General features: G+C 36.1%; 1 protein-coding gene and 1 pseudogene across 5 annotated transcripts; one reads left to right on the top strand and one right to left on the bottom strand.

The window, feature by feature from the left end:
- Positions 1 to 1,398: 1,398 nt before the first annotated feature.
- Positions 1,399 to 26,368, top strand: Rmdn1 (regulator of microtubule dynamics 1). 5 transcript variants are annotated; one of them, XM_004841969.3, is made up of 10 exons: positions 1,399 to 1,665; positions 4,830 to 4,947; positions 7,820 to 7,907; positions 10,059 to 10,218; positions 17,643 to 17,732; positions 20,098 to 20,153; positions 21,479 to 21,566; positions 22,790 to 22,820; positions 25,689 to 25,783; positions 26,247 to 26,368. In XM_004841969.3, exons 1-10 carry the CDS (start codon positions 1,540 to 1,542, stop codon positions 26,283 to 26,285), a joined length of 891 nt encoding a protein of 296 aa, XP_004842026.1. In that variant the 5' UTR covers positions 1,399 to 1,539; the 3' UTR covers positions 26,286 to 26,368. The 5 variants fall into 5 exon arrangements, 4 of the variants coding, with proteins under 4 accessions (XP_004842026.1, XP_004842025.1, XP_012926650.1 ...); XM_004841968.3 differs by having other exon boundaries at positions 25,650 to 25,783; XR_002393900.2 differs by lacking the exon at positions 22,790 to 22,820 and having other exon boundaries at positions 25,650 to 25,783.
- Positions 16,026 to 16,571, bottom strand: LOC147824183 (small ubiquitin-related modifier 2 pseudogene; annotated as a pseudogene).
- Positions 26,369 to 27,630: the final 1,262 nt, after the last annotated feature.

Raw genomic sequence — 27,630 nt, 5'->3', positions numbered from 1 at the left:
AAATTTTAAATAAGATAAAAAGGGCAAGGGATTTTAACTTAGTGCAAAGGCCCTGGGTTTAACCCCCAGTACTGGAGAGAAAAGCAAAGAGACAATCAAAAGAAAATAAAAAGCAGGGATATCACTGATGAGGTGGAAGCAGCTATCATAAGTAGAAAGAATGCTGTACTTGGATTCAGAAGGTATGCTTTCCAGTTTTCTAAGAAAAATCTAAGCTGGGCATGGTGGGGCACACCTGTAATCCTAGCACTTGGAAGGCTGAACCAGGAGGATTGCTGAGAGTTCGAGGCCAGCCTGGGCTATATAGTGATTTCAAGAGCAGCCTGAATTATAGACCGAGATCCTTTCTCAAAAGAAAAATCTATGTGTCCTTGGTTTAGTTAACAAAATCTTTTGACTACAGTTTTTTTGTTGGCAAACTTGGTACATCAGTTACTTCACAAGGTAGTTGGGAAGATAAATGAAAGATAAAATGAAATTAAAGTGTACTAAGTCCCTCTGTAGTACTAAAAGTAGAATGTATAATGCAGCATCATTTTTTTTTTTTTTTTTTTTTTTTTTTGTACTGGGGATCGGGTCTTTGGGTCTTTGCGCTTACGAGGCAGGCAGCAGGCGGCAGAACCACTGAGCTAAATCCCCGGCCGACAACATAAGTTTTTTAAACTATCACTACTTTCCCTCATTGCCCATAAAAGTCTTTCATGGAATCCATGTAGTAAGTAGGTTCTTTATTTTGCTGCGTGTGTTTTCACTTACATAAGCTCTGAAGACTCAAAAGTCTTGTCATTCACTCCAAGAACTACACACCCCAAATCATACAAACGACCTACCCATAGCTTTTCTCCTGGCTATGTTAGCCAGAGCCTTGCACATGCCGGGGAAGCACTCTACCACTGAGCTGTATCCTTAGCCCAGCACAAGCCCCTAGTTAGGTGCCCTCTTCTCCCTAGTCTTTTTAAACTAAGACCAGTTAGTATTTCCTACGTTGCCTACGTTTGTTCCTCTTCTCTAGTTTCTCTCCCTTTTTAAATCTCCAAATTCTCAATCTCTTCCTTTCTCTTATGCGGGGCAATTTAATTTTTCCAAGCATTTATTTCCAAAAGAGGACTCCCCTCTAAAGCCTAGATTCACCCCGTTTTAGAAGACATAGGAAAATTATAGAAAACAAATCACTTTCTTTTTCCTTTATACATATGTCCTTCAGTTCTCTTCTAGTAATCTACTCTGTAGCCAATGAAAGATGCCCAGCGAACTGGGACCAAAAGCAGCCAGCAGCCAGTAAGTCCCACTCTCTCTCACTTCGGCCAGCCACTGGGTGGCCAGCCACTGGGCGCCTCGCCACTAGGCGCAGGCGCAGAAGGTCCCGGAAGGCTCCCCAATCCGGTATTTCCCCTCCCCGGAAGCTGTGGAGGCGGGAGAAGCACTGGCCAGGAACCAGAAAGACTAGGTTCTCCTGTGTAGGGGGACCCTTTGTTTTTCACTCCGTCTCGCTCCCTTGCACCCTGCGGGCCTTTAGGGACAGGCGTACGAGTGGAGGTCATGGCGCTGGCCTCGCGACTGTGGCGCTTTCTTTGCTTGGGACATGGGGCTCCGGGGCCTCGATTCCCCCTGAGGACTCCGGGCGGCCGTGGGCAGTGCGGGCTCCGGTCATTCCGCTGCTCCGAGGTAACCTCGCCGTCCTGGCTGCGCTCCCTCCCTGGCGAGTGGATTAGGCCGACCTCCCGCTCCCCGGGTTTTGCAGCCCGCGCCAGCTGCAGATGGCAGTGTGAACCCTGCGAGGGTCTCCGGGCCAGGGATGTCTGGAGCACTCCCAGGGATGCGAGGGACTGGAGAGCTTGGTTTAGAGAAGGAGTGTGTACGTCTCCCCGGAGGAGCAGCCTCCTGCCTGCCCTTCGGGTGTGAAAGTATGGAGAAAAGGAAGGAGAAGGACCTTTGTCCTCTATGAAATCTCACTTTCACCAATATCTGATTACAGCTCTTGAGCCTGTTACCTTAGTCTGCCAGACTTTTTAAGTTGGTGTGACTGAAATTTCTGACTCAGGAACAGATGTGCTGTTTGCTTTTGTATATTTCTTTTTTTAAAATAAATTTTATCCCATCCCCCCCCCCTTCAAGCCCCTTCCCTTTCCTATGTACAAAAGCTTTTTTCCCCTCATTTTTTCTATTTTCACTTTTTTTCTTGTCCCTCCTTTCCTTCTCCCACCCTCCTCCCTTCTTCCCCTTCCCATTTGAACACTTTCTTCCCAGTTCCCAACATCCATTATTTTTGTAATTATTTCTGAGTTGCTTGTTTTATCTCAGTGTTAAGGAAGAGTGTCCAGGATACTGGATTGCAGTCTCAGATCTGACATTTCTGTTAGACTGGTCGTGGACTACTGTTTCTTGAAAAGGGCTTGGGGGTAGGAATGGCATTCATGGCATATGCTGTGCTTTGAACTGTTTCATTATTTTAAACTCTAAAATCCCTTTAAACTGCCCATTTAAAACAAGACATTTATTATCTTGTGGTTTCTCTTGGTCAGGAATCCAGGTATGATTTAGCTTGGTTCGTCTAGCTGAACTCCTCTTGGAAGGGATATGATAAATCCAGCATACGTGCACATTTTTGCAAATTACTAGTATTTTGGAAGTATCACAGAGTCTTGAGTCTTTTTTTTTTTTTTGAGACAGTGTCTCGCTGTGTAGTTCAGACTGGCTTTGAACTCACTTTGTTTGTAGCCCAGGCAGTCCTACCTCAGGCTCCTGCATGCTGGGATTACAGGCATCAGCCACCACGACCAGGACCAGTTGTTTTGAGATGCCTAATAGAATTCATGTAAAGATAAACGTTGGATATGATTCTGAAGTTTAGAGGAGATATCCAGGATATAGATGCTGTGCTTTGGGCTTGTTGCTAGTATTTAAGACCATGAATGAAATGAGACCACAAATAGAAAAGAAGGAGACTTAAGCTCAGGACAGATGGGGGCCACGGATTGGAGATGAGGAGCTAACAAGAGAGGAACAGTCATTGAGGCAGGAGGAAATCCAGGACAGTTGTTATTTCAAAAGTGAACTGAAGGGTTTTAAAAGTAACAGAATATAGTTAAGTATTGGTGTTGCTGGTCACTTAAAGTTCCTCTCTATGCCAGTGACCAAGTCAAAGGTGACTTTGTTGAAAAGGAGAAAGAATTTACTAAAAGCTAGCTCCGAGGAGATGAAGGGGCCTCATTTGCCTCAGGTCACTATCTCACTCTGTGCAGATGTGCAAGTGTCTTGTAGAAGACAGGAGGGGAGTAGAAAGAGACAGTATACCTCTCCAGCCTAGTTGTATTGATTTCCAGCATCTTCAACTTGATTTCTCCCTTTCCTGTGGGAAAGAAAGTAGTCCCTGACTTCCTGCATCTTGCATATTCTGACTTTGTATTTGGGTTTAGGAGAAGGGAGTGTTAGTTTTGCCCTTGACAGGAGGAAGTTTGGAGAAGCCACTTAGCTCTAAGAGAAAAAAATCCTAACTTTCAAAGTTCAATTTTGCCATGCCACTTACACTGGAACACTGACAGAGAAAACCTTCGGGTAGATGGATATGTTTATTTTCATATATTAAACTGGATGCCATTCATGTGCAGTTTATTGTACGTAAATTATATCTTAATAAAGCTGTTTTAAAAAATTAAACATCCACTTATGGTTTTTAAGGAAAAAGTAATCAGCTGTCAGATGCTTTTGGTAGGTCAAATAAGATGAGAATTCAAAATTGACAACAGGAAATATAGTATGAGTAGTGAGCATCCTTAATCTGAAAATTTGAAATCCAGAGTACCTTAGAATCTGAAACTTACTGAGCACTGTAAGTGGAAAATTCTAAGCCTGACCTCATGTGACAGGTCACAGTCAAAACACAGGCACCCTAAAAATACTGTATAAAATTACCTGCAGGCTGTATGTGTAAAGTATACATGAAACATAAATGTATTTCATGCTCAGCCTTAGGTCCAATCCACAAGGTATCTCATTGTGCAAATATTCCACAGTCAAACATCTGAAACCCTTTTAGTCCAAAGCATTTTGGATAAGAGATACTCAACCTGTAGCAGCATCCTTGGTGTCATTAACTAGAATACTGTCTATGAAGTTATGAGGCTCAAAGAGTTACTTGTGTGGGTTCGAGAGAGAATGGGAAGAAGAGAGGAAGAAACAGTACAACTTTTTAAAAGAGTTTTGCTGAAAATTAAGAAATGAGACCATAGGACATGTGAAATCAAGAGGAAGTTTTTGGTTAAGAAGGAAATACAGCTTGTTTTTCAACAAAGAGAGCTTGTTTTTTATGTGATGGGACTAAAAGGAAACACGAGCTATGTTAAAGAGAAACGTGGGGAAAGGGGAAGAATTGCTGCTGGAGTGATATCATTGGGCTCAAGAATCTGGCCATGATTATAAAAAATTAATTTCCACATCTATTTGAATATGATCTCATTCACATTTGTTCATTTAAAAACAAGTCCATGGATGGCTTTGAAGATGTCTTCACTTAAAGTCATGAACATGTTTTGTGTGTAGTAATTATTCCATTTGCTGAAGTACTTCTTTGTCTCGTCTATTGATAAAATTGATATTTATCATGTTGTTAGATGAGCTACCACTTCTAGGTGGGGTCTTTTTCTGAAATACAGTCTTCCTATAAGGTTTGAAATAATTTTATTGATGAATTTGATGGAATAATTTTTGAAATTCCAGTATTTTTATGATTAGTAGCTTCAAAGGTGGGAGAAAGTGGTATAATTTTTGCTTGGAGTAGTAATCTCTTCAAATTTTCCAAATTTGATAACTGACCATATTATTTTCCATAGGTGATAGGAAATCCAGGAACTTTCAAAAGAGGCCTTTTGTTCTCAGCCTTGTCTTATGTGGGTTTTGAAACTTACCAAGTCATTTCTCAGGCTGCTGTAGTTCATGCCACAGCCAAAGGTAAGTGTAAACTAAACACCTGGAAGACTTAGTTAACTTTTATTTTTGAATAGATAATGAAACTGGCATTGTTATCGTACAGTTTATTTTTTGCTCCTCTTTACTCCAGCCTATATGTATATTTAATTTTTTTCTAGAAGCTAGATCTCCTTCAGTGGTACTATATTAATACTTTATATTTTTTGTTCAACCCTTGAGCTAATTTTTTTTGCACTTTTAATGTTGGCGGGATGCTGGGAAAGAATAAATCACGGAGACAATGTATGACCTACAAAGCATGAATTTTTGGACCTTTATGGCAAAAGTTTGCAAACCTCTGCTTTCTAGTGATTCTTTTATGTACTTTTCTTATTCCAAGGTGCTGTACTTTTCTTGATATAGTTAAGAAAAGGCCCTTCTACTTTGAGATAGTATTTTATTTATAGACAAAATGGAGTTTGGTACCAAATATCAGATAACTGGTTGAAAAGTAGAAAAATTCCATCATACTTTCATTTGGGATAATAATGATAAGTAAACATACATTAAGATTTACCAAATTTTTAAAAATTAAATAACTAGTATTGTAGAAAGAGCCAGAATTTCAGTGGAAGTTTTAATTTATGGATTAATCCCTTGTGTTTTTCATTGTCTTCATTTTTTAATCATAAAGGAGAAGGCAATTGGGGAAAAACATTTGATTTTGAAAAGATGTTCTTTTAAAGTTCTTATGGAAGAATAATTTGAGAACGTTACCTACAAATGACTAGTTACCTTTTTTTTTAAACATAATTGAGAACTTTTGTGCATCAAGGTGTTTTTAGTACCTCTGATGTAACAGTACTTGCTTTGTGGTTTCCATTTGCTCCAAAAAATATATACAATTATGTTTATTGTAGATAGAAATTATTCTTCTTCTTGTGAAACATATGCTAATTCTTCTCATTTTGACTGGTTTATATCTAGGTTCACTTATATGCTGCACAGAAATGAACTTCCTCTGCAGCATAAAAATAAATATGCACACAAAAATAATTCTATATTAGAATAATGCAGACTCCAAATTTGTTGGGTTTTTTTTGTTTTGTTTTGTTTTTTAGAAAATGATATTCACTTTGGAATTAGGTCTTTTAACTCTAAATTTAAACGTTTGTTTTAATTTATCTTGAGAAATGCTTTATTCTTTTTTTTTTTTTTTTTTTTTGGTATCGGGGATCGAACTTGGGACCTTGTGCTTGCGAGGCAGGTGGCAGAACCACTGAGCTAAATCCCCAGCCCCCAGAAATGCTTTATTCTGTTAAATTACAGGATATGTTTGGAGATGATAAAGTTTAATTTTACTTAAAATAAATGAAACAAGTCCTCCTTGTTATCTTCATATACAAAAAAAATTCTAAATTATATGATATATAAATATACTATATTACATACTTTGTATTTTAAAGCCTGGATAGTACAACTTATTTAATATACTGTAAATAAAGAAATTGGAGCTAAGTGATTTGAGAGGTCATAGAAGAATGCGTACAAAAATATTTAACTTATTCACTAAATTTCTATAAGTTTTATTTATTTATTTATTTTTTGGTACCGGGGATCGAACTTGGGTCCTTGCGCTTGTGCAGCAGGCGGTGAAACCACTGAGCTAAATCCCTGGCCCATCCATAAGTTTTAAAGATTACATGGATGATGAAATGTAGAATTCCTGTTAAATGTAGTTATCACTTTTCAGGGAGTTGGAGAATAATCAGTGAATGAAAGTAACTGCCAACTGCTACTTATACTTGCTATGTACACTTTCAAATATGCCAGGCCAGTATATTTAATACTGTTAAATCAGTTTTTTTAGTTTGTTTTTTGTCATTGCTGTAACAAACTCAGTGATTAAATGCAGATTTTTTAATCTACTCTTTCTGTAGTTCAGAAGTCCAAAATGGTTCTTACTGGGTTAAAATCAAGATGTTGGAAAGGGTTGTGTTGTTTTCCAGAGGCCCTAGGGGAGAATCGTCTTCCCTTTTCAGCTTTTACAAGTTCTACCCATTCCTTCCTTCATGTTCAAGGCCAATAATCTCATTCTGATTTTGTTTTTATTATCAAATCTCCCTCTCTGATTCTTCTGCCTCCCTCTTCCACTTTTAATTACCCTTGTAATTATATTGGGCCATGCTGGATAATCCAAGGTAATTTCCTATTTTAAGACCGTAAGATCCAAATCATTACAGTAATAGTTGAAATTTGCTAAAATTCAAATTTACTGTTTGATCATTAAGTAGGCAGTCTTTTACAACATTACATCATCAATAAGGTTTATTTATTTATTTTATGGTCACATATAAAGTAGCTATAAAAATTGGTTGGAACACGGTGCCAAGGTGGTAAGTATTTAACTTCATTTTAGTTTCTGATAACAGATTTGATTATTTTTTCCCTAACAATGTCTATATGTGTAAATTAGGTTATAAGAGAATTTAGTAGAACTGTGTGGTTCAGTCTATGCAAATTAATAATATTCAGTGCTACAAGTGGAAAAGTTTGATCCTTTTCTACAGTGGATGATACAGTAGCAACAAAAAGATTACAGAGGTATGTGTGCCATAAATTCTTCCACATGAAATTTTTTTTTTCATTTTTAAAAAAAATCTACATATACTGTCAGAGTGAATTATCCAAATTTTATTTTCCATGGTTTCAGTAAATCATTTATTGTAATAATTTCATATTTATTTCTACCATACTTCATCTAGATTCTTCAGAACTTTTTATCTTTTCTCGTGGGTAGTTCTATATCTGATTTTGCTAGCTTTAATACAAAAGTGTTTATATTTCCTAAAATTATTGCCATCTGACTTGGAAAGACCTACTTATATCTTTTTTTCTTTTATAATTTTAAAAGTTGAAGAGATCCTTGAACAAGCAGACTACCTGTATGAAAGTGGAGAAACAGAAAAACTTTATGAGTTGCTAACTCAGTACAAGGAAAGGTAGGCAGTGTGTGATAGGCCCAGCCTTAGATTTCCTTCACATTTTCCATTTTGCTTTGGAATATATATTTGCCTCATCTGTCTAAAAGGTGTGATTAAAAAATACAGTGAATATATAAATTGAAAAAAATTTATTACAATAAAAGACATATTGCCATTAATCCCTCTCAAAATACTGCCCCTGACTTTAAACATACTTATTTTTCATTCTTGCCACTTTCTGGAAGTCCTCTTTTGAGGCTTTAGTTGTGCTGTCATGTCTGCCTCAATGTCTTCACTGATTTGATGTCTTGCATTCAAAATATTTCTTTCACGTTCCGTTTGATTTTGGTGAAGAGCCAGAAGTCACACAGTGCCAGACCCCATGAATGAAATAGATAAGGACAGACCGTCATGTCTCCAAGCCTGCCTTTCTGTTGGATGGCACTCTGCAGCAGCAGTCACTGTATTTTTTATTGTTTCTTGTAAAGACAGGAAAGAGAAATTCCAGAACTGTTTCTTAAAGTGGCAGGAATGAAGGGATGAGTGAGGGGGAGTAGTTTAAGAGGAGTTAATGACAAAGTGTCTTTTACTGTAACATTCACCATATATTTTGTTCACATTTTGTGTATTGTGTATTTCTCTCTTTTTTTGTGTATTTTCTTCTCTCTCTAAAGTGATTCCTTATTGGTTCATATGTGATTTAAATGAATTCATCAGAATTTGGGATAATTGTATGTCACCATTGAAAGATAACTATTTAGAGGTAAAGTTTTTCAGAAAAACGAAGAATGCTTCCTTTTAAAATTTTTCCTACTAGACTACCTGTTTAGTGTAGAGCGTCAGGTGTGCTCATTTCTTTGGGGGTTAGAGATAGAGGAAGGCTTAACCTTGTAAGTCAAGTAAGACAAAACGGAATTTCCGTATAATTTACTAATCCAGGTTACTAATCTAAATTCTAAGTCATGTTCACCTATCTTTCTTTGATTCCCCAAACCAGCTTTCTCCCCAAGATCCATCAGTTTTACTCCTTAAGTATCTATAGGATCAACCTTTTCTTCTCCATTCCACCTTCAGGAGCCTGAGGTGGCTGTTTTGGCATTTTCATTTTAGTGATAACTTGGAAAGTATGCTCTAAGATAGCTAGCTTATATTTACTGAATAATAAATATACTATTCCTAACTTCCCTTGAACTTACTATGTATCCCAGGCTGGTGGTCCTCTTTCCTCAGCCTTCTGAGTGCTAGTATCACAGGCATGTACCAGCCACTATGGGTTAGTTTTAAAATTTTATGTGACTACTACTTATTGTTAAAAAAAATAGGCTTAAAGATGAACTTTAGTTTTCTTCTTTTTTGGATTTTGAGACAGTGTCTCACTCTGTAGTTTAGGGTGACCTTGAACACACTACATAACCCAGGTTGGCCTTGAACTCATGGTGCTTTTCCTGCCTCAGCCTCCTAAGTTCTGGGATTACAGGCATGAGCCACCATGCCTGGCAGACATGGACATTTAATAAAAAATAATCAGAAGCTGGTTTGTTAAAATATTTTTGTCAGTTGTTACTGATTTAGTAACCATTTCTTGTTTTATATCACTAAGTCGTTCTTCAAGTAGTCCATTACTCTTACTTGAAATAAGCCATGCATTATGTTATGCCATTCAAACATAGGATTTATTTTGAGATGATATTCAATCACTCATCTATTAACAAATACCTAATATACCAAATGCTGTATTTGAGGTTAGGGATTTGGTAGTTTTGTTTTTAGAGTATGACCCTGTTATAAAGTTTGTGTGTGTTATGCTTCTGTCTCAGTTGGCTAGTGAGTAGTGTGAAACACAGTTTTATTAAGGTCAAGCCTGGAGTCATGGTGAGTTTTATAGGGCTAATCTTTAGAGAATTTAAATGTAGGTATTTTCTAAGAAAGTCAGTATTTTAGGTATTATAGAAAAGCTAATATTTATGAAAAATATTGAATGTTTTTAGGAAGTTTTAGGAAATAAAGTTTTTTATGAAAGAAAATAATAAATTTAGCATTAATAATGGCTTTTGATACTGTTGCTTTTTGAGTCCTAAACAAGCTGAAAGACCATTCATTAGTGGTGTGACCATTAACAGTTTCTAAATGTGAGTGTAAATGGTGGCTCTATGTTTTATTTCAAATTAGTGAAGATGCACAGTTACTGTGGCGTTTGGCGCGGGCGTTGCGTGATAGGGCACAGCTTAGCAGGACTTCAGAAGAGGAGAAGAAGCTGCTTGTGTACGAAGCCCTTGAGTACGCAAAAAGAGCACTGCAAAGAGATGAGTCGAGCTTCGCTGCCCATAAGGTGAGGTGGTTACAGTCAGCTGTCGTCACGTGTGGAAAGGAACACTGGTCTATACTAGACTATTCTAGTTTTCATAGCAAAGGAAATTGTTATATTTTAAAGAAGTAGGAAAGACACTTACATTTATAACATTATCTTCAAAAAGTAGTTTTAGCTGGGCATGGTGGTGCATGCCTATAATGCCAGCACTCTGGGAATTTTGATAAATTATTTTTGTGGATGCTTATTTTAAAACAAAAGTGAGAGTTCATGAACTACCTATATCATTATTTCTAGTATAAGCCTTTGACAAATATTTTCTCTTTTTTTGATATATTATATTTCTGTTTTATGTCAGGGTAGGAATATAGCAGCTGGGCAGTTGCAATGCACTGTGCTTTTTTGCACATGTATCTCAGCTAGATTCTGGAAGTCCTGATTGGTTTAGGACACTGTTTTCAGTAGATAGTGTGGGAAGATGGGGGACATTATAGTGTTTTGGATGAGGACATGTTAGATTGTCCTCAGTAGAGCCTCTCAGTCATGGTGGCAGCCAGATTGCATCTCCACACATTTCCAGTGTTCCCTGTAGGAGTTAGTACTCTACCTTCCCCTACTGCATTAGAACTACTGCTAGTGGATTTAAAAGATAAAGCAGGTACAAATTCCTTTAAATTTATTGAGACATGTTTTGTGGTTAGAAACCATGGTCCATCGTTGTAAAAGTTCTTTTTGTGTGTGAAAAGAATGTGTATTCAGCTGTTGTTGGGAATGTGTTATAAATGTCACTTAGATCACATAGGTTGATAGTGTTTGAATCCTCCAAATTTTTACTGATTTTCTGTAAATTTTCTGTAGGGTATTGAAATTTCTAGGAATAATTGTAGATTTTATTTTTTCTTTGCAATTCTGTTCAGTTTTTAGCATGTTTTTAAACTAATTTTATTGATACATTTTTGACATACGTAATGATCACATTCATCATAAGAAATTTATACCTGTATGTAATATGTCTTAATTCTTTTTTTTATTCCCCTCTTTTTCCTTCATCCTTCTTCCCTTCTCCATTTATCAAACTGTTTTCTCTTGTTTTCCTTCCATTCTTTTTAATTTTTTAAACCCTATTTCCTTCTGTCCCTTTCCCCTCCCCTCTCCCTCGTTTCCTTTCCTATTTGAACATTTTCTTCCTACTTCTCAATATCTGTCCTCCAGTTGGGTCCTTATTTACCCTTTGGGTTTCTCACACGAGATAAACAATGCAATATTTAAATATGTGTTTGATTTATTTCACTTAAAATTATGTTCTCAAAGTGCATCCATTTACCTAAAAATGTCTCAAGTTTATCCTTCTTTATGGCAGAGTGGTACTTCATTGTGTATAAAAACCACATTGTCTTTATCCGCTCATCCGTTGATGGGCTTATGGGTTATTTCCAAGATTTAGCTATTACAAATTGTGCTGCTGTAAACATGGGTGTGGGAGTATCGCTGTTATGTGATGCTTTTAACTCTTTTGGGAGGATAACTAGAAGGGGAATAGCTAGGTCAAATGGAACCTGTAGTTTTAGTTTTTTGAACAGTCTCCATACTGATTTCCATAGTGGTTGTATCAATTGTATCACACTCCCACCAACACTGGAAAAGCTTCCTTTTTTCCCCACACCCTCACCAGCATTTGTTGTTTTTTTGTTTTTTGTTTTGGTTTTTTTTGGTACCAGGGATCAAAGTTGGGACCTTGCGCTTGCTAGGCAGGCGCCGAAACCACTGAGCTAAATCCCCGACCCACACCAGCATTTGTTATTGGTTGATTTCTTGTTAATAGCCATTCTTACTGGAGTGAGATGGATTTTCAGTGTTGTTTTAATTTGCATTTCTTGAATGACCAGTGATAGTGAACATTTTTTCATATATTTATTTGCTGTTTGTATTTCTTCTTCTGAGAAGCATCTTCATTTCATATGCCCGGTTTTGGATTGGGTCTTCAAATTTTGGGGGAGGGGTCTGATTTTTTTTAAGTTCTTTAGATATTCTAGATAATAGTCCTCTGTCTGAGGAACAGCTGGTAAAAATTTTTCCCCACACTGTAGGTTGTCTCTTCACTCTGTTGGTGGTTTCTTTTGCTGTGCAAAAACTTTAACATGATGCAGTCCCAGTTGTTGATTCTTTGTAATATTTCCCATGCAATCAGGGTTTTGTTCATAAAGTTTTTGCCTACACTTACATCTTTAAGAGTTTTACCTGTTCTATCTTCCAGCAGATTGTTTCTGTTTTAATATTTAAATCGTTGATCCATTTGAATTTTAGTTTAGTGCATGGTGAAAGATACAGGTGTTTCATCTTTGATATGTGGAAAGCCAGTTTTCCCAGCAACATTTATTGAAGAGGCTTTCTTCCATTGAAGGTGTTTGTGAGAGATAAGGTATCTGAGTGTATTTAGAGTTGTTTCTGCATCTTTATTCTGATCCATTGATCCTTGGGTCTGTTTTATTTTTGCCAGTACCATGCTGTTTTTATCACAGTAGCTTTGTAGTGTAATTTTAAGTCCAGGATTGTGATGCCCCCTGCCTTGCCTTTGTTGCTCAGAACTGCTTTTTTTTGTTCTGGGTCTCTTCTGGTTCCAAATGAATTTTAGGATTGTTTTCTCTAATTCTGTGAGGTATGATATTGGTATTTTTAGTGTGATTGCATTAAATATGTGTAACAATTTTGGAAATATGGCCATTTTCACTATATTGATACTGCCTAACCAAGAACAAGGGATATCTTTCCATTTTCTGGTATCTTCTTTGATCTCCTTCTTTAGAGTACTGTAGTTTTCAATGTAAAAGTGTTTTACTTCTTTCATTAGGTTGATTTCTAAGTATTTCATTTTGTTGGATGCTATTGTGAAAGATGTGGTTTCCCTAATTTCTTTCTTGGTGAGTTTGTTATTTGTGTACAGAAATGCTGTTGTTTTTAAATGTTGAGTTTATGTCCAGCTGTGCTATTGAATTTTGTTATTAAATCTAGAAGTTTTTTGTTGGAGGTTTTGGGGGTCTTCTATGTAGGGTCCAATGTCATCAGCAAATAATGATAATTTAACTTCTTCCTTTCCTATCTTTATTTCTTTTATTTCTTTCTCTTATCTATTTGCTCCAGCTAATGTTTCCAGATCTATATTGAATAAGAGTAGTGATAGTGGACATCCTTGTCTTGTTCTTGATTTTAGAGTGAAAAGTTTCAGTATTTTACTGTTTAGTATTATGTTGGCTGTTGGTTTGTCATAATGGCTTTTATCAGATTGAGGACCATCTATTACAATTTTCTATAGGGTTTTTATCATGAATAGGTGTTGCACTTTGTCAAATGCTTTTAGTTTTGTTTTGTTTTTTTGGTACCGGGGATTGAACTTGGGACCTCGCACTTGGCAAGGCAGGCACTGGAACCACTGAGCTAAATCCCCAGCCCTCAAATGCTTTTTCTGCTGAGCTAATCATGTGATTTTTGTCCTTGGCTCTGTTGTTATGGTGTATTACATTTATTGATTTGCATATACTGAACCATCCTTGTATCCCTGGGATGAATCCTACTTGGTCACGGTGTATAAATTTACTTCTTTGTCATTATAAAGTAATCCTCTTCATCTCTACAAATATTCTCAGTTTTACAGTCTTTGAAATTAATGTAGCCATTCTTGCCTCTTTTGATTAATGTTGGCATGGTATATACTTTATGTCCTTTTTTTATGTGTGTTTTTCTTTTGTTATTGTTTTTTGTGTTTCTTTTTTTGTTATTGTGTTTTGAGACAAGATTTCACTTTTATTTTATTTATTTATTTATTTTTTATTTTTTGGTACTGGGGATCGAACTTGGGTCCTTGCACTTGCGCAGCAGGCGGCGAAACCACTGAGCTAAATCCCGGCCCTAAGATTTCACTATTTTGAGACAAGATTTCACTATGTTGCATAGCCTCCTGAGTAGCTAGGACTACAAACTTATGTCTCTTTAACGTATACTCCTTGTAGGCAGGTCATAGGTCTTGCTTTCATTTTTATTTTCATTAATTTTATAGGATTTTTTTACTGAGATATACCTCCTATTTCATAAAATTTACTATTTTAAAGTATAAAATTCAATGTTTTAGTATATTCAGTAGTGTACAACCATTATCGGCATCTAATACCAGAACATTTATTGCCAGATAGCCTTGACTCTCCCCACCTCCTGTTCCATGGCAAGCACTAACCTACTTTTTGTCTTTATGAATTTGCCTTATATGTGGCCTTTTGTATCTGGCTTCTTTCGCATGATGTAGTATTTTTAAGATTTATCCTTGTTAAGCAAGTGACAGTGCTTCATTCTTTTTATGGCTAAATAAGGTTCTGTTGTATGGATGTATAGTTTTAAAAATGTGTTCGTCAGCTGATGGGCATTAGGTTGTTTCCATCTTTTGGCTACTGAAAATATGCCACTATAAATAATTCTATTCAAGTTTTTAGGTAAATTCTTGTTTTCAGTTTTTTAAAATTGAGCTTAAATTTACATACCATAAAATTAACCATTTTAAATTGTGCAATCCAGTAGCAATTAGGATATTTACAGTGTTGTGTAACTAGCACATCTAATTCCAAACCATTTTTATCATCTCTCACAAAAAAACCCTATTGCCATGAAACAGTCACAGATCATTCCCTCTTAGTACCAGCTGTTTACAACCACTAATCTGCTTTCTGTGCCTATAATTTTACCCATTCTGGATATTTCATATACGTAAGTGGAATCATACAATATGTGATCATTCATGTCTATCACCTTTAAGTTAACATTGTTTTTGAGGTCCACCTATATGTTTAGTACTAAATTCCTTTTTTAAATGAGGGAATAAAAGTCCATTGTGTGGATATACTATATTTTATTTATCCTTTCATTAGTTGATGGATATTACGTTTACCTCTATGTTTGGCTGTTGTTAATAGTGTAGCTATGAATTTCAATATCTGTTTTCAGTTCTTTTGAGTATATATCAGGGAGTAGAATTGGTGGTTCATATGATAATTCTATGTAATTCTTATTGAGGAACTGAAACTGTTCCCAGAGCAGTTGCGCTATTTTACATTGCCACTAGAAGCATTTGAGGATTCTGATTTCTGTATATCCTTACAAACACTTGCCATGCTTTTCATACTAGGCAAGTACTGTACCACCAAACTACATACATACCATGTAAGAGATGAATTTTATCTAGCGTACCGATATGGGGGAGGTTAGAGCTCCAATTTTGAAGCCCTGTGTGCATCTTATATTGGATTTGGGTAACTGGGAAATTGTCAGTGAAGACTTATGAGCATAGTCAAAAAAAGTGTGTATGTGTTTTAAAGTATACTTTTTTTTTTCATTGTAAACAAGTTTATTTAAACAAGACACTTGACTTAAAGGGAAAACTATCTAGGATTCTTTTTCTTTTAAAGAGTAATTTACTCCTACATAAAGACAGATTATCCTACATGTAACAGCTACATACAAAAAAGTTATAAAATTGTCCTTGGTTTTACAATGATAAATGAAAAACATTAAAATTCTCCAATCAAACAAGGTATGCAAGGATTTTTGTGTTGTTGTCTTTTCTGTTAAAACAGTGAGGGCAAAATAACTTACTGGAATATAAAGATAAGAGCTGATGAGCATGCCACTAATGGAGAGAGGGAATTATTTTCACAGAACCAGTATCTCCCCATCCCATTTCCATCTGATGTCAGTCAAAACATATTGTTGACCATTTATTTAAAAAAAAATGCAGTATGCTTGTGCACATACACCAGATACTTTATGTACAATAAAGGAGTGGGGAAGGGGTAAATGAAAGAATACAGAAAACTGTACTATAGTAGTCAGGATGTGGTGGAACCAAATTGCAGTTTTCTAATTGATAATGTATTCTTGGTCTGTAAGAACAGAGTTCTGGAGTAGAGTTGTTGCAGGTTCCCTTTTTAGTAGACACCTCTTGTCTGCTGCTGGAACACATCAATTGTATCTTCGTTCTCCATTTCCAGCTGTGCAGGTGTGTCTGTTTCATTGATTGGCTGTCCAAATCGGAATCTGATCTGCCTCATTGACAAACCCTGTCGTTCACAATAGGCTTTCATTAGTTTACTAAGTGGTGTATGCCTCTTAATCTTTAACTGCACCACAGAACCATCCTGCCCCACCACCTTCAAATTAATATGATGGTTGTTCTCAGTCTTGACTACTTCCTTGGGCTTTTCGTGGGCCATAGCGAGCACCTGAGTCTTCTCAGCTGCCACTTCACAAAAGAGGTACCAGGTCCGCACCAAACAAGCACACAAGCAGCTCCAGGAGCGGCAGAAGGAGGTGGCAGCGGTGGCCAAGGGAGAGGGTGCGTGCCTTAAAGTATACTTTTAAAAAATTCTAATAAACATATCAGGATATAAAAAAATTAGTGGAAAATACATTTAAATAGAAGGTATGTTAAGATCTTAATTAGCTCAAACAAAAAGGGAATGAGAGGATTAAAAGAAATTGTTGTATTTCACAGAACCCAAAGGCAGGGTTCTCTTGGGGCTCAGGAGAAACCGGCTTGATTGCTCTGAGGCTTCATTATCTCTCGTCTATGGTATTATTTACAAATCTGTGCTCACTTTCTTTTTTTCTGCCTTAACATAAGTTTTGTAATTTTTCCACAGCACTTGGGTTTATGAAGCTTGGATTTTTTTATTTGTTTGTTTGTTTTAGAGACAGGGACTCCCTATGTAGTTCAGGCTGCTCTTGAACTGACTATATAGCTCAGGCTGGCCTCAAACTCACAGCAATCCTCCTGCTTCAGCCTTCCAAGTGCTGGGATTACAGGCATGCGCCACCACACTCGGCAAGCTTGGATATTTTAGACTCAGTTCTTACAAGTTGTTTCATTTTGGATCTACTTTCTGCCTGTAGCTTTGAGGACAATGTCACAATTGACAGTTGTTGCTGTTCCCACTAGAACAGTGCTGGAAAAGAGGCTGATCACTGAAAAGAAGATGAGGAAATAGAAAGATATGCATTTACAAGATTTCCTAAATTTATACTCTGACTATAAACATGATCTGTTATTGTCTCATTGTGGTGGCAGTTTTCTTAAATTCACTACTTTCTGTGCTGTAGTGTAGTTATCTACAAAAATGTCATGTCCCTGAGTTCTAAGTGAGCCATGTCCACTTTTCTTTGTATATTCTACATTTAGCATTGTTTTTTTTTTTGGTGCCAGGGATCGAACTCGGGTCTTTGCGCTTGCGCAGCAGGCGGCAAAACCACTGAGCTAAATCCCTGGCCCCATTTAGCATTGTTTTTATGCTCAATAACTTTCGTTAAATGAGAATGACAGTTGAGGAATAAATAATTGTTTGATTTTTCTTTGCATTAAATCAGTTATTAAGAGTATTATTCTCACACCTTTTTCTCTCTGCTTGCAGTGGTATGCAATCTGCATTAGTGATGTTGGAGATTACGAGGGCATCAAGGTTAAAATTGCAAATGCCTACATTATCAAGGAGCATTTTGAGGTACTGATGAATTGTTCAAGTTTATGAATTTAAAAAATCAGTTACCTTTCTGAATAGGTTTCAGTTCCCAAGTCACCTGAGACTTAATGGCCTAAAGCTGGGCATGGTAGCCTGGGCCTGTAGTTCCAGTTCCTCGGGAACCTTAGGCATGAGGATCCCTTGAACCTAGGATTTCTGGATCAGTCTGGGCAAACATAGCCAGACCTTATCTCTTGGAAAACAATCTAAAGCAGTGTGTTACTTCTTTTAGTTTTGCTGAGTCCTGTGGAGCTTCTGCCCTGCTTGGTATAGCTAAGGTCATGTAGATGGCTGCATTATCCAGGCCCCCATTTGTGACTTGAATGTTCTCTCATCTACTAGTATTTCTGCCCACTTGTCTTGTTATCATGGTCTAACCGAAGCTTTTTTATTGCACAGTAGCTAGCTTTCAAGAGTGAGAGTTCTGAGGGGAAAGTTCCACTGCGTAAACTTTTATCAAACCTGTTTGCAGCACACTTTGTAACATTCTGTTGACAGTCAAGTGATAGCCAAGCCCAGTTTCTGTGGAAGGGGACTAGTCATAAAAGGTCCAGAATACCAACATGATCTAATGAAACATCTAACCCAATTGACATACCAGTAGAGTAGTGATAATTTTAGTTAAGATTGTGTTTTCTGTGTATTGTGTGTTTTAATATTCCACTCTAAAATTTACTCACTTAGAGCAGATTCTTCTTTAGCTGCCAAAAATTCTGTCGGAGTCTGTTATTTTTTCATAACACATGCACACTAGTCAGTCCTAAAAAAAATGAACACGAAAACCTGAGTATATCTATTTCTCTTGTTATTGTAGTTCATCTCAAAAATACAAAGGAGTACTGGCAGTGGAAGCACAGACAGGGACTACTGAAGGTGCTGTCCTGTGACCTTGAGACTTTATGGTCACAGTCTCAGTTCCCAGTTTATGCAGCTACGAGTGAAAAGCAGCAGTGGACTGGGAGTCAGGGCCTTGACTTCTTATTCCGGCATCAATAATAATGTATACAGCTAATTATCTGTGTTTTACAGTGTAATCATTGCATGTTCCATATTTTCAGATCTTTGAATTCAGACTGCAGTATGTAATCAGTAGTACCTTATAGTATAATTGGCAGCAGTGTTTTTTCTTTTTTAATGGCACATAAAATAATGGTATGATATACTGTTTTTGGTGTCTTAGGTTCAGGAAAATAATTTCCTTAGTAGCATAGCTAAATTACGTAATTACTCTGTGACTCAGGACAAAAAAATATACATGGTGGACAAATAATCTACCACTGAGCTACTTCACCAGTCTGTTTGTTTAAAAAACCTCAAGCACAGCAAGAATATAGAACTCATTAAAGTCAGCAAGTTAGAGGACAAATCACAGTGAGTTGTGATTTGAACTTGGGCAGTCTGGTTTCAGAATCCATGCTCTTAGCTGTTAAAAATATTTGAAATTGTGTATCTCACATATTACCAAACTAAAAGTGAAAATATGGGCTTACAGAAAAGCATAAACTGGGAAATTTAACTTAAAAAAAAAGCCTTCCTTTTCATTAGGATGAACATTAATCTGTGAGATTTCCTTAGTGATTTTTAATAAAATAGTGAATAAAAGATGCGATTTCTTTCTTTTTTTGTAGATTGCACCCAGGGTCTTGCACATGCTAGGCAAACATTCTTAGCACTGAGCTACAACCCCTAGTCCTTTTTATTATTTTGAGACAGGGTCAGGCTAAATTGCCCAGGCTGGCTGAGGAATAATTTCTTTTAAATTATTCTAGGGCTGGGGATTTAGCTCAGTGGTTTCTCCTCCTGCTGCACAAGCGCAAGGATCCAAGTTTGATCCCTGGTACCAAAAAAAAAAAAAAGGCCTACTCTTTTAAATTATTCTAACTGACATAGTAAACAAATTAGGGAGATTTATCAACTTATTATTGTTAATATTGTACAAAGTTATTCTGTTATGTCCTAAGAATAAATATTATTTTTCTGTTGGTAAGTACAGGTAGCGAAATTGAGCAAAGTCTACATATAGAAGAGATTTTTCAAAATTAAATACTTCCAATTCTTTTAGGAAAGAATGCTTTTCATTCAGTATTCATTTAGGATTTGCCAAAAAAGGATTTATTTTCCTTTAACTTAATAGATCCTACTATCAGTTTCTGAACCTTATAAAATAGTAACCTCAGTAGAGGTCATTAGTAAAGAATCAGGAGGAAGAAAGTTGGTATTGACAGTTATAGAAGAAATAAATTGCAGGGTTGCGGTTGTTTAGAAAATCATGACTTCTTTAGCAAACAGTAAAGTACATACTGGTGCTTAGAAAATGAATACGATTGATTTTCTCATTTCTTGATAGAAAGCAATTGAATTGAACCCTAAAGATGCCACCTCAATTCACCTTATGGGTATTTGGTAAGAAAATTTCTTTAAAATTTCAGTGCTATTTAGTATGATCTTACTTAATAGTATGTATAATGTAGTATACGTGAAAGCAAGATGTAAAATAAAACACTCAAGGGAGTTCAGAGTGTTAAATCCTTTCATTAACTAGCACTTATATGTGTCTTGTTAGAAGATACTAAATTTGTGATCATGTTAAACATTGTTATTCAAGTCATTTAGAAACATACACTTATAGTAAAAAGAACTTCAAACTTGTAGGCCTTTAAATTTCCTGTTTTGGGAAAGAATATCCTCCTTCACCAAAACAGATTACTCTAACAATAAGACTCAAGAGAATCTTTTCACGTTCGAAGTTTGTTAAATACTGTCTCAGATAATCTGAGGAACAGTATAATCTTGTCTTTTTTTTTGCTGTGCTAAGAGTTAAACCCAGGGGGCTCACATGCTAGACACGCCCTTTAACTGAGCTACATCCCAGCTCTTCTTTTGATTCTCAGTTTGATCTTGCACCCACTGATGGATCATTGTTTTTCTGATATTAGTGTATACCAACGAGTTACATATTTACTGTCTTAAGAGTCTTGAGATAACTGGTTGGCCACTGCTTCCTTTGGGTATAGTCTGTAGAACTAAATATTTATTATCCAAAGGTATACTAGTGTAAACAGTCCTGTATCAAGCTTCTAAAAGAGAAGTAAATATTTTTCAGGATAAAGAACATATTTAACTGGCAAGGATTAATGATAATTGAGGGACAGTCACATAATTAGCAAACATTAGATACATTCTCTGCCTCAAGGAATTCAGACTGTAATCAAAGATCTCAAACTTTTCTCCTTTTATCAGAAAATTGCAAAGATTTTTTGAGGTAAATCATTTGCTTCACTCCTTTAGAAATGGACTCAAATTGTTAGTGGTTGTTATTCATGTATATCTTGTTTAACTTTGTCATTTTTCTTGGGTAAAATTTTTTAAACTTCTCTTGAGTTTTCCTTATGTAAAAAATAGACAGTAGTGGTCCTGAGTCATTTAGTTGTTATAAGGAATAGATGAGAGAGTTGATCATTTAGCCCAGCACTTAGTGATGGACGATGTAATATCGCTGCTTGTACTGTTCTATTTATATTCAGTCATGAAATAACACAGCTAATGGATCATGTCAAGCTGTAGATAATTCAGTGTGAATATTAAGTACTGGATAACATGCAAATAAAATACAAATTGTTCAAAGGTACAATAGAAGACTCCTTTTATAATATCTATTAAGATGTTTAGCTTCCTTAAGCAAAAAAAAGATGGTAATGAATGTGTAATGCTGTTTTATTTCTCTACAGGTGCTATACTTTTGCTGAAATGCCTTGGTATCAAAGAAGAATTGCTAAAGTGCTGTTTGCAACTCCTCCTAGTTCCACCTATGAGGAGGTAGTATGATGTCCTTTGTTAAGTTAGTACTGATTTCTTAACTACAGCACCATTCTATAATGTCCACACATATGGAGCTCTGATTCAGTGAGGGACTTGAGCAAGTTTTTAATGAGCCAATTCAACTATCATATCACAAAGACTTAATACTTATTTTCCATGACTGGTGAGTGCTTTTTAATTTTTCCTTTAGGTGAGTGGCTGATAATTGTTACACTGTCAGCTAAAATAGCTAATGGCTGAAATCTTAACTTCATTTTCTGTTTAAAATCTATACCATATAAAAGTCATAAGGTAGAACAAGAAATAACAACTGTTACACAGCGTGTTTTAAGGTTATTGTACATAATAAAAGTCATTTAGGAAAATGAAGTACATGTTTGAATTGATAAAAACTAATTATAACTTTTTATAAAGAATGACTATGAAAGGCTCATATTTTCTTACGGATTCAAGGTTGTTTTGCTTTTTCTGTTAAAAATAAAAATTGAAAGGATTTTCTAGGTAAACTTTTTTTTTTTTTTTGGTTCTAAGGATTGAACCCAGGGTCTTGTGCATGCTAAATAAGCATGAGCTTTACCACTGAGCAACACTCCCAGTCCCCTGGGTAAACATCTTGAGTTTACTTAATCACAGAATCATACAGTATAATTAAATAGGCAGTTGAAAAAGTTCTCCCAATATTTGTATCATAACAAGGAATTTGTTTTGTTTTCCCCTTGGGGAAAAAAACAATTCTAATGTAGAATGTGATATAAAGAATATTTAGAGGTATAGCCAGGTATGGTGGTACATCCCTGTAATCTCCACATTGGAGGAAGCTGAGGCAGGTGAATCTCAGGTTCAAGGTCAGCCTGAGTAGCTTAGCAATTTAGGGAGATCCTGTCCTACAAATAACAAGTAAAAAAGGCTGGGGATGTAGTGCAAAGATTCAATTACTAGTACTGGAGAGAAAAAAAGAATATGTAATTAGAGTACATGTTTTAAATAGCAACAAAATTATCACCACAACTAGTACACATATTCCACTGTATTTCTGTTCTTTGATGATTTAAAAGTGTTACACTTGGCTGTGTTAATCTCATTGTTGAAAAATTGATTAAGATGATATACTTATATTACATTTAATATAGGAATAGATCATTCAGAAAATGCTTTTTAAAGAAATATCACATCAACTTTAATTCTTTTCATATTGTTTGTGCTCTTTGTATTTGTAATAGGCCTTGGGCTACTTTCACAGAGCAGAACAAGGTAACTTTTTAATTTCACATATTAATATACTTAAAATTGTATAAATGCTGAATATATAGGATTTAAAAAAATAAGTCTCTTACACATTTTAAATTTTATAAAACAATTTTAAATTTTTTATTTAGTAAAGATCACCGGAATAGGCCCCTACTGAAATGAGATACACAATTCTGAAATCATCCTTAATTTAATGTAATTCAGTCTTCTTTTTGAGATTATTTGAAATTATTGTGAATTAGAGGCACCTCAGTGAAAACTGGTTTTAAACCAGTCTGGTTTTTGGTGTGTTGTAGAATATTGTCTTGTGTGATAAAGTGTTTAATGTTTTTCTTGTTTTTGAAAAAAATAGCCCTATAGAACTATCATCAGCCCATCCTAAAAACTTGCCCATTTTAATACTAATAATACTAATCTGGAAAGTAAGGGATATAAATATTTGTTACCAAATACACCATAAAACCACTACAGATAATTTCTCTAAAATCTAATTTTCGTGTAATTCAGAAGACTTAGTGTTTATTAGAGATCTTACATATATGGACCTATTCAAATGCTTTTATAACTAGTATTTTATTTTTTTAAAAGAAAGTTTTCTGAAGATTTATGTTTGAATGTTTAATCTCTAATTCATAAATTTGGTTAATTGCTGCCTTTGATACCTTTTTCTGATCACACATTTATATGATCACACATTTTATCATCTATATGACTGTAGGAATGAAATTTTCTCAGAGGGATTTTAAAGTATAATTACAAAGTAAAAATTGGACCTTACAGACTGAAGGGTCGGATCTGAGGAGAATATGGCCCTGCTTCATGGAGTTAAAATAACCCTTGGTAACTTCAGCCACCCTCCTTCCGTCATTTTCTCCAGGCACCCTTCCCTTGTGGCTCAGATCTGGTTCAGAAGCTCCTCGTGGCTCTTAGTGCCCCAAACTATAAACATGCATTTATATGTCTAAGGCTACAGATTCTAGGAAGATGGGGATTTTGTTTCTGGCTCACAGTCGTATCCTCATTCCCTCACATAATGCTTGGCAAATTTGCAGGATGACTGACTAAACATGAATGAATCAGTCAATATACTTAACCCTAAGGAAACCTAAGTAATTCAATATGTCATCACACAAATATATTTAAATCAGAGTTAAACAGTTCTGAATTAGAAGGAAATGAAGCTAGTCATACTTGTGTCCAGAAAAAAAGAATGTTTCTTTTTTTGAAGTAATGAGGCTTGAACTGACTTACATCCCAACCTTTTTCCATTGTATTTTGTAATTTTGAGTCCCGGGTGGGCCTGAACTTGCGATCTTTTCACCCCTCTCTCCCAGAGTGCTGGGGTTACAGGCGTGCACCACCATGCCTGGCTTGTTTTCTTTTTGGTGTTGCAGTTTGAACACAGGGCCTACCTCGCACATGGTAATTCAGCATGGTCATACCACTGAGCCATACCTCCAACCCCAGAAAGTGTGCCCTGAATATAGAGGGTTTCAGGTCTTTTAGGTGGTAATTGTGTGAATAGTTAATGAAGTTAGTGAGAACATACCTCCATGCTTTCATTCATAGGGTTGGAAAAATTTTCTTTCAGTGGACACATACTTGTATGTATTTATGGAGAACAGTGTGATAATTCTGTACATGTATACAATAATGATCAAATCTGGTTTATCACTATCTCCATATTGGGAAAGCTCTGAACTCTCTTGTTTACAAAATATATTAAAAACTTGGTATAAACTACAGTCACCCTACTGTGCTGTAGGTCATATTCCTCCCATCCATTTTGGTACCCCCATATCCAATCTGTCCTTTTCCCCTTCCTAGGCTCTGGTGACCATTGTCAGCTACTTACATCCATAGGCTTTTGTTCATGCTTTTTTCCTTCTGCCAAGAGTGTTCACGTTATTCTGTTAAAATCTTGTTCATCCTAGTGAGGCATTGTGGTACGTGCCCATATTCCCAGCCACTAGGGAGATTGAGGGCTGAGTCAGGAGTCCAAATTTGAGACTAACCTGAGAAACACAGCCAAAACCTGTCAGCGCCTTGCACTCATGATCTTCCTGCCTGAGCCTTTCAAATGCTGTGATTACAGGTGTGCACCACCACACCTGGCCCTGTCTCAAAATTCTTTTTAAAAGGCTGGGATGTATCCCACTGCTAGATCCTTGTCTTTCGTTCAAGAGGGTCAGGCTCAGTCCGAACACTGGAAAAAAATTTTTTATTCATCCTCCAAGTGAGCCCCAGTTATGATCTAACTTTTATTTGGCTTCTTGTAGCACTTTGAAGTTTGTACTTCTGGTAAACCATTTCTTCATTCATGTGTAACATTTAGTTGTGTTCATATTTCTCTCCTTTTCATTATAAGTTCCAAAAAGAGCAGAAACTTTGTTTCATTCTCTTAGTATCATTCAGCAAATGCTGATCAAATTTATATACTGTCATGATTTCATTTACTCTCTCAGCCAATACACTGAGTATCTGTTATGTTCTAGCCACTGTTCTAAGGATTTGGGATACAGTAACAGGGATTTCAAAAGAAAATTGATGTTCTTTTGTAGCTTATATTCAATCAGAAGCCTTAGCTTCTCAATAGAGATACCTACTTTATAAAATTGAGATGAAAAATGTGTGAAAGATAGTGCCTAATGTGGAGTAGATATTCAGTGCTAATTATTTTACAGACATTTGAGATAGGAACAGTTGAACAGAATTCTAGTAAGCCTAATCACTTATTAACCATAGAATTTTATTAGAATTTAGCTAAACTTGTAAAAATATTGGCAATACTGTTTCTCTTGAGCTAAATTTGTTTTTCCTTTTTATGTACAGTGGATCCAAACTTCTACAGTAAAAACTTGCTTCTTTTAGGAAAGACATATTTGAAGCTAAACAACAAAAAGCTTGCTGCTTTATGGCTAATGAAAGCCAAGGACTATCCAGCACATACAGAAGAAGATAAACAGGTAAAACATCTCCAGTGCAGTAAGACAGGCAGGTTTTCATTGAGGCACTATTAAAGGTGAATTAAGAACTTTTAAAAGTGTAATTGTCTAAATGCAAGTATTGCTGGAAACACAGTAAGTAGTGTTCATTTCAAATGTTGATATATTCACATTTATTTCTGCATAGGAAATGTTTAGTTATCACCACCAAATAAATATTAGGTTGCTTGCTGCAATACAGAATTACTCCTGTTTGCTATATATAGCACATCACATATGATTTCTAAAACATAAAAGTCAAGGCTCATATACTAAAGTTGAAGAGTTCTCTGAATCTCATCCAAAAAATGTTATTCTTACAATTGTATTCTCCTGTATTGGTTTTTGGAAACGTCTAAAAACTATAATCCGCTTTATAAGTGTACATTTCACAAGTTAATCTCTAAGCCATACTGTTTACTCATAAACTCTTTTTCTATTTTAGATACAGACAGAAGCTGCTCAGTTGCTTACAGGTTTGTGACAAGAACTGAAAACTTTTCAGAGAAGAAAATAACCCAACAAACTGCCTTTTCATGCAATTACAAATATAATACATTAACCAGACTGTTATGTGGCTTTTTTCTCAGTTCTTTTAACGTTGTAACCATTAAACTAAATATACAAAATTCTTGGTTTCTTCACAAAGAAGAAGGTAAAAGAAATAACTGCCATATTGTCCTAAGGGTGGTGCCTGTAAAAATTCCCATGACTCAAGCAGAAAGATTATTTTGTATTTGGATCACCAATGCAAAATGGAATGAAATTTCTAAGTACTGATCACATCAGGATGAGAGGGTATCAATGGGCTAGGGATTTAGCTCAGTGGTGCCACCGCTTGCCTCCCAAGCACAAGATCCCGAATTCAATCCCCGGTAACCCCCCCCCCCCCCCGCCCCGCCGCCCCGCCGCCCCCGCAAAAAAGGAAAGCTTTGTGGAAGAAACACGAAGCTTGTGGGAGTGGATTTTCAAGTTGGATTTGATACAAAGTTGAGATCTTGTAGAGAATGTGCAGTGAAAGGTGATTAGGGTGTTGAGGGGTTCTCGGTATAAAGTACAGTAGGAATGATGTGTCGTGGAGCCATCCTGCACGAAGAGAGACCTCAAATCAGGAGAGGGCTAGAAAGTGGGAGTGGCTTCCTTTTAAATGTGGTGCACTGAATTTGTCACCGAACAGTCCAAATTGTATTCTCTATCGAGATGAAAGAAACAATTTAAGAATGAAATGGAAATTAAGATAATTTAAATAAGCAGGTCAGTGCTACTTGAGCCTAAGGTGCAACCATTGCAGAATCTTAAGCCTTGTAAAAAGGATTCTCTTGAATGCCACTTACATAAATCTGAGACTAAGTATAGGTCAGTGTTTCTTCCTTTATTTTGTAGTGCTTGGGATTGAACCCAGGGCCTTGTGCATGCTAGCCAAGAACTCTGCTACTGTGCTACATCCCTAGCCATGTGGGTGCATTTTTCCCCCAAAGGATTTAAGAACTGTACTGTTACAATAAACTGTTAATCCTATTTCTATCATGTAAATCTTCAAACATGAAAAATGAAATAGTGAGTTGTATACCCATCTCTGAGATTGAACAATTGTTAATCATTTGGTATATTTTGTGTATAACCATATTTATTTTTAAACTTTTGAATTGCACATGTATTTCATCATGTGTCCTCTATCCTGATGTCTTCCAAAAAAATATGAATCCATTATCACTATAACATTACTGATTAATAGCATCTACTATCAAGCCATATTCAAATTTCCTCAAATGCCCTAAAATATCCTACCTTTTTTTTTTTTTTTGGTACTGGGGATCGAACTTGGGACC

This window comes from Heterocephalus glaber, unplaced genomic scaffold, assembly GCF_053883595.1.
Source record: "Heterocephalus glaber isolate CG9 unplaced genomic scaffold, H.glaber_assembly_v1.0 deba00001553, whole genome shotgun sequence".
In the NCBI taxonomy this organism is placed as follows: Eukaryota; Metazoa; Chordata; class Mammalia; order Rodentia; family Bathyergidae; genus Heterocephalus; species Heterocephalus glaber.
Note: the sequence above shows the minus strand (reverse complement) of the source record. Positions and strands in the feature narration are given on the sequence as shown.

Excerpts from the sequence above, each read along its gene's own strand:
- Rmdn1 (XM_004841968.3), top strand. The coding sequence starts at position 1,540 with ATGGCGCTGGCCTCGCGACTGTGGCGCTTTCTTTGCTTGGGACATGGG. Across the intron at positions 1,666-4,829 it reads GGTCATTCCGCTGCTCCGAG|GTGATAGGAAATCCAGGAAC; the intron begins GTAACCTCGCCG and ends TATTTTCCATAG. Across the intron at positions 21,567-22,789 it reads CTAGTTCCACCTATGAGGAG|GCCTTGGGCTACTTTCACAG; the intron begins GTAGTATGATGT and ends TATTTGTAATAG.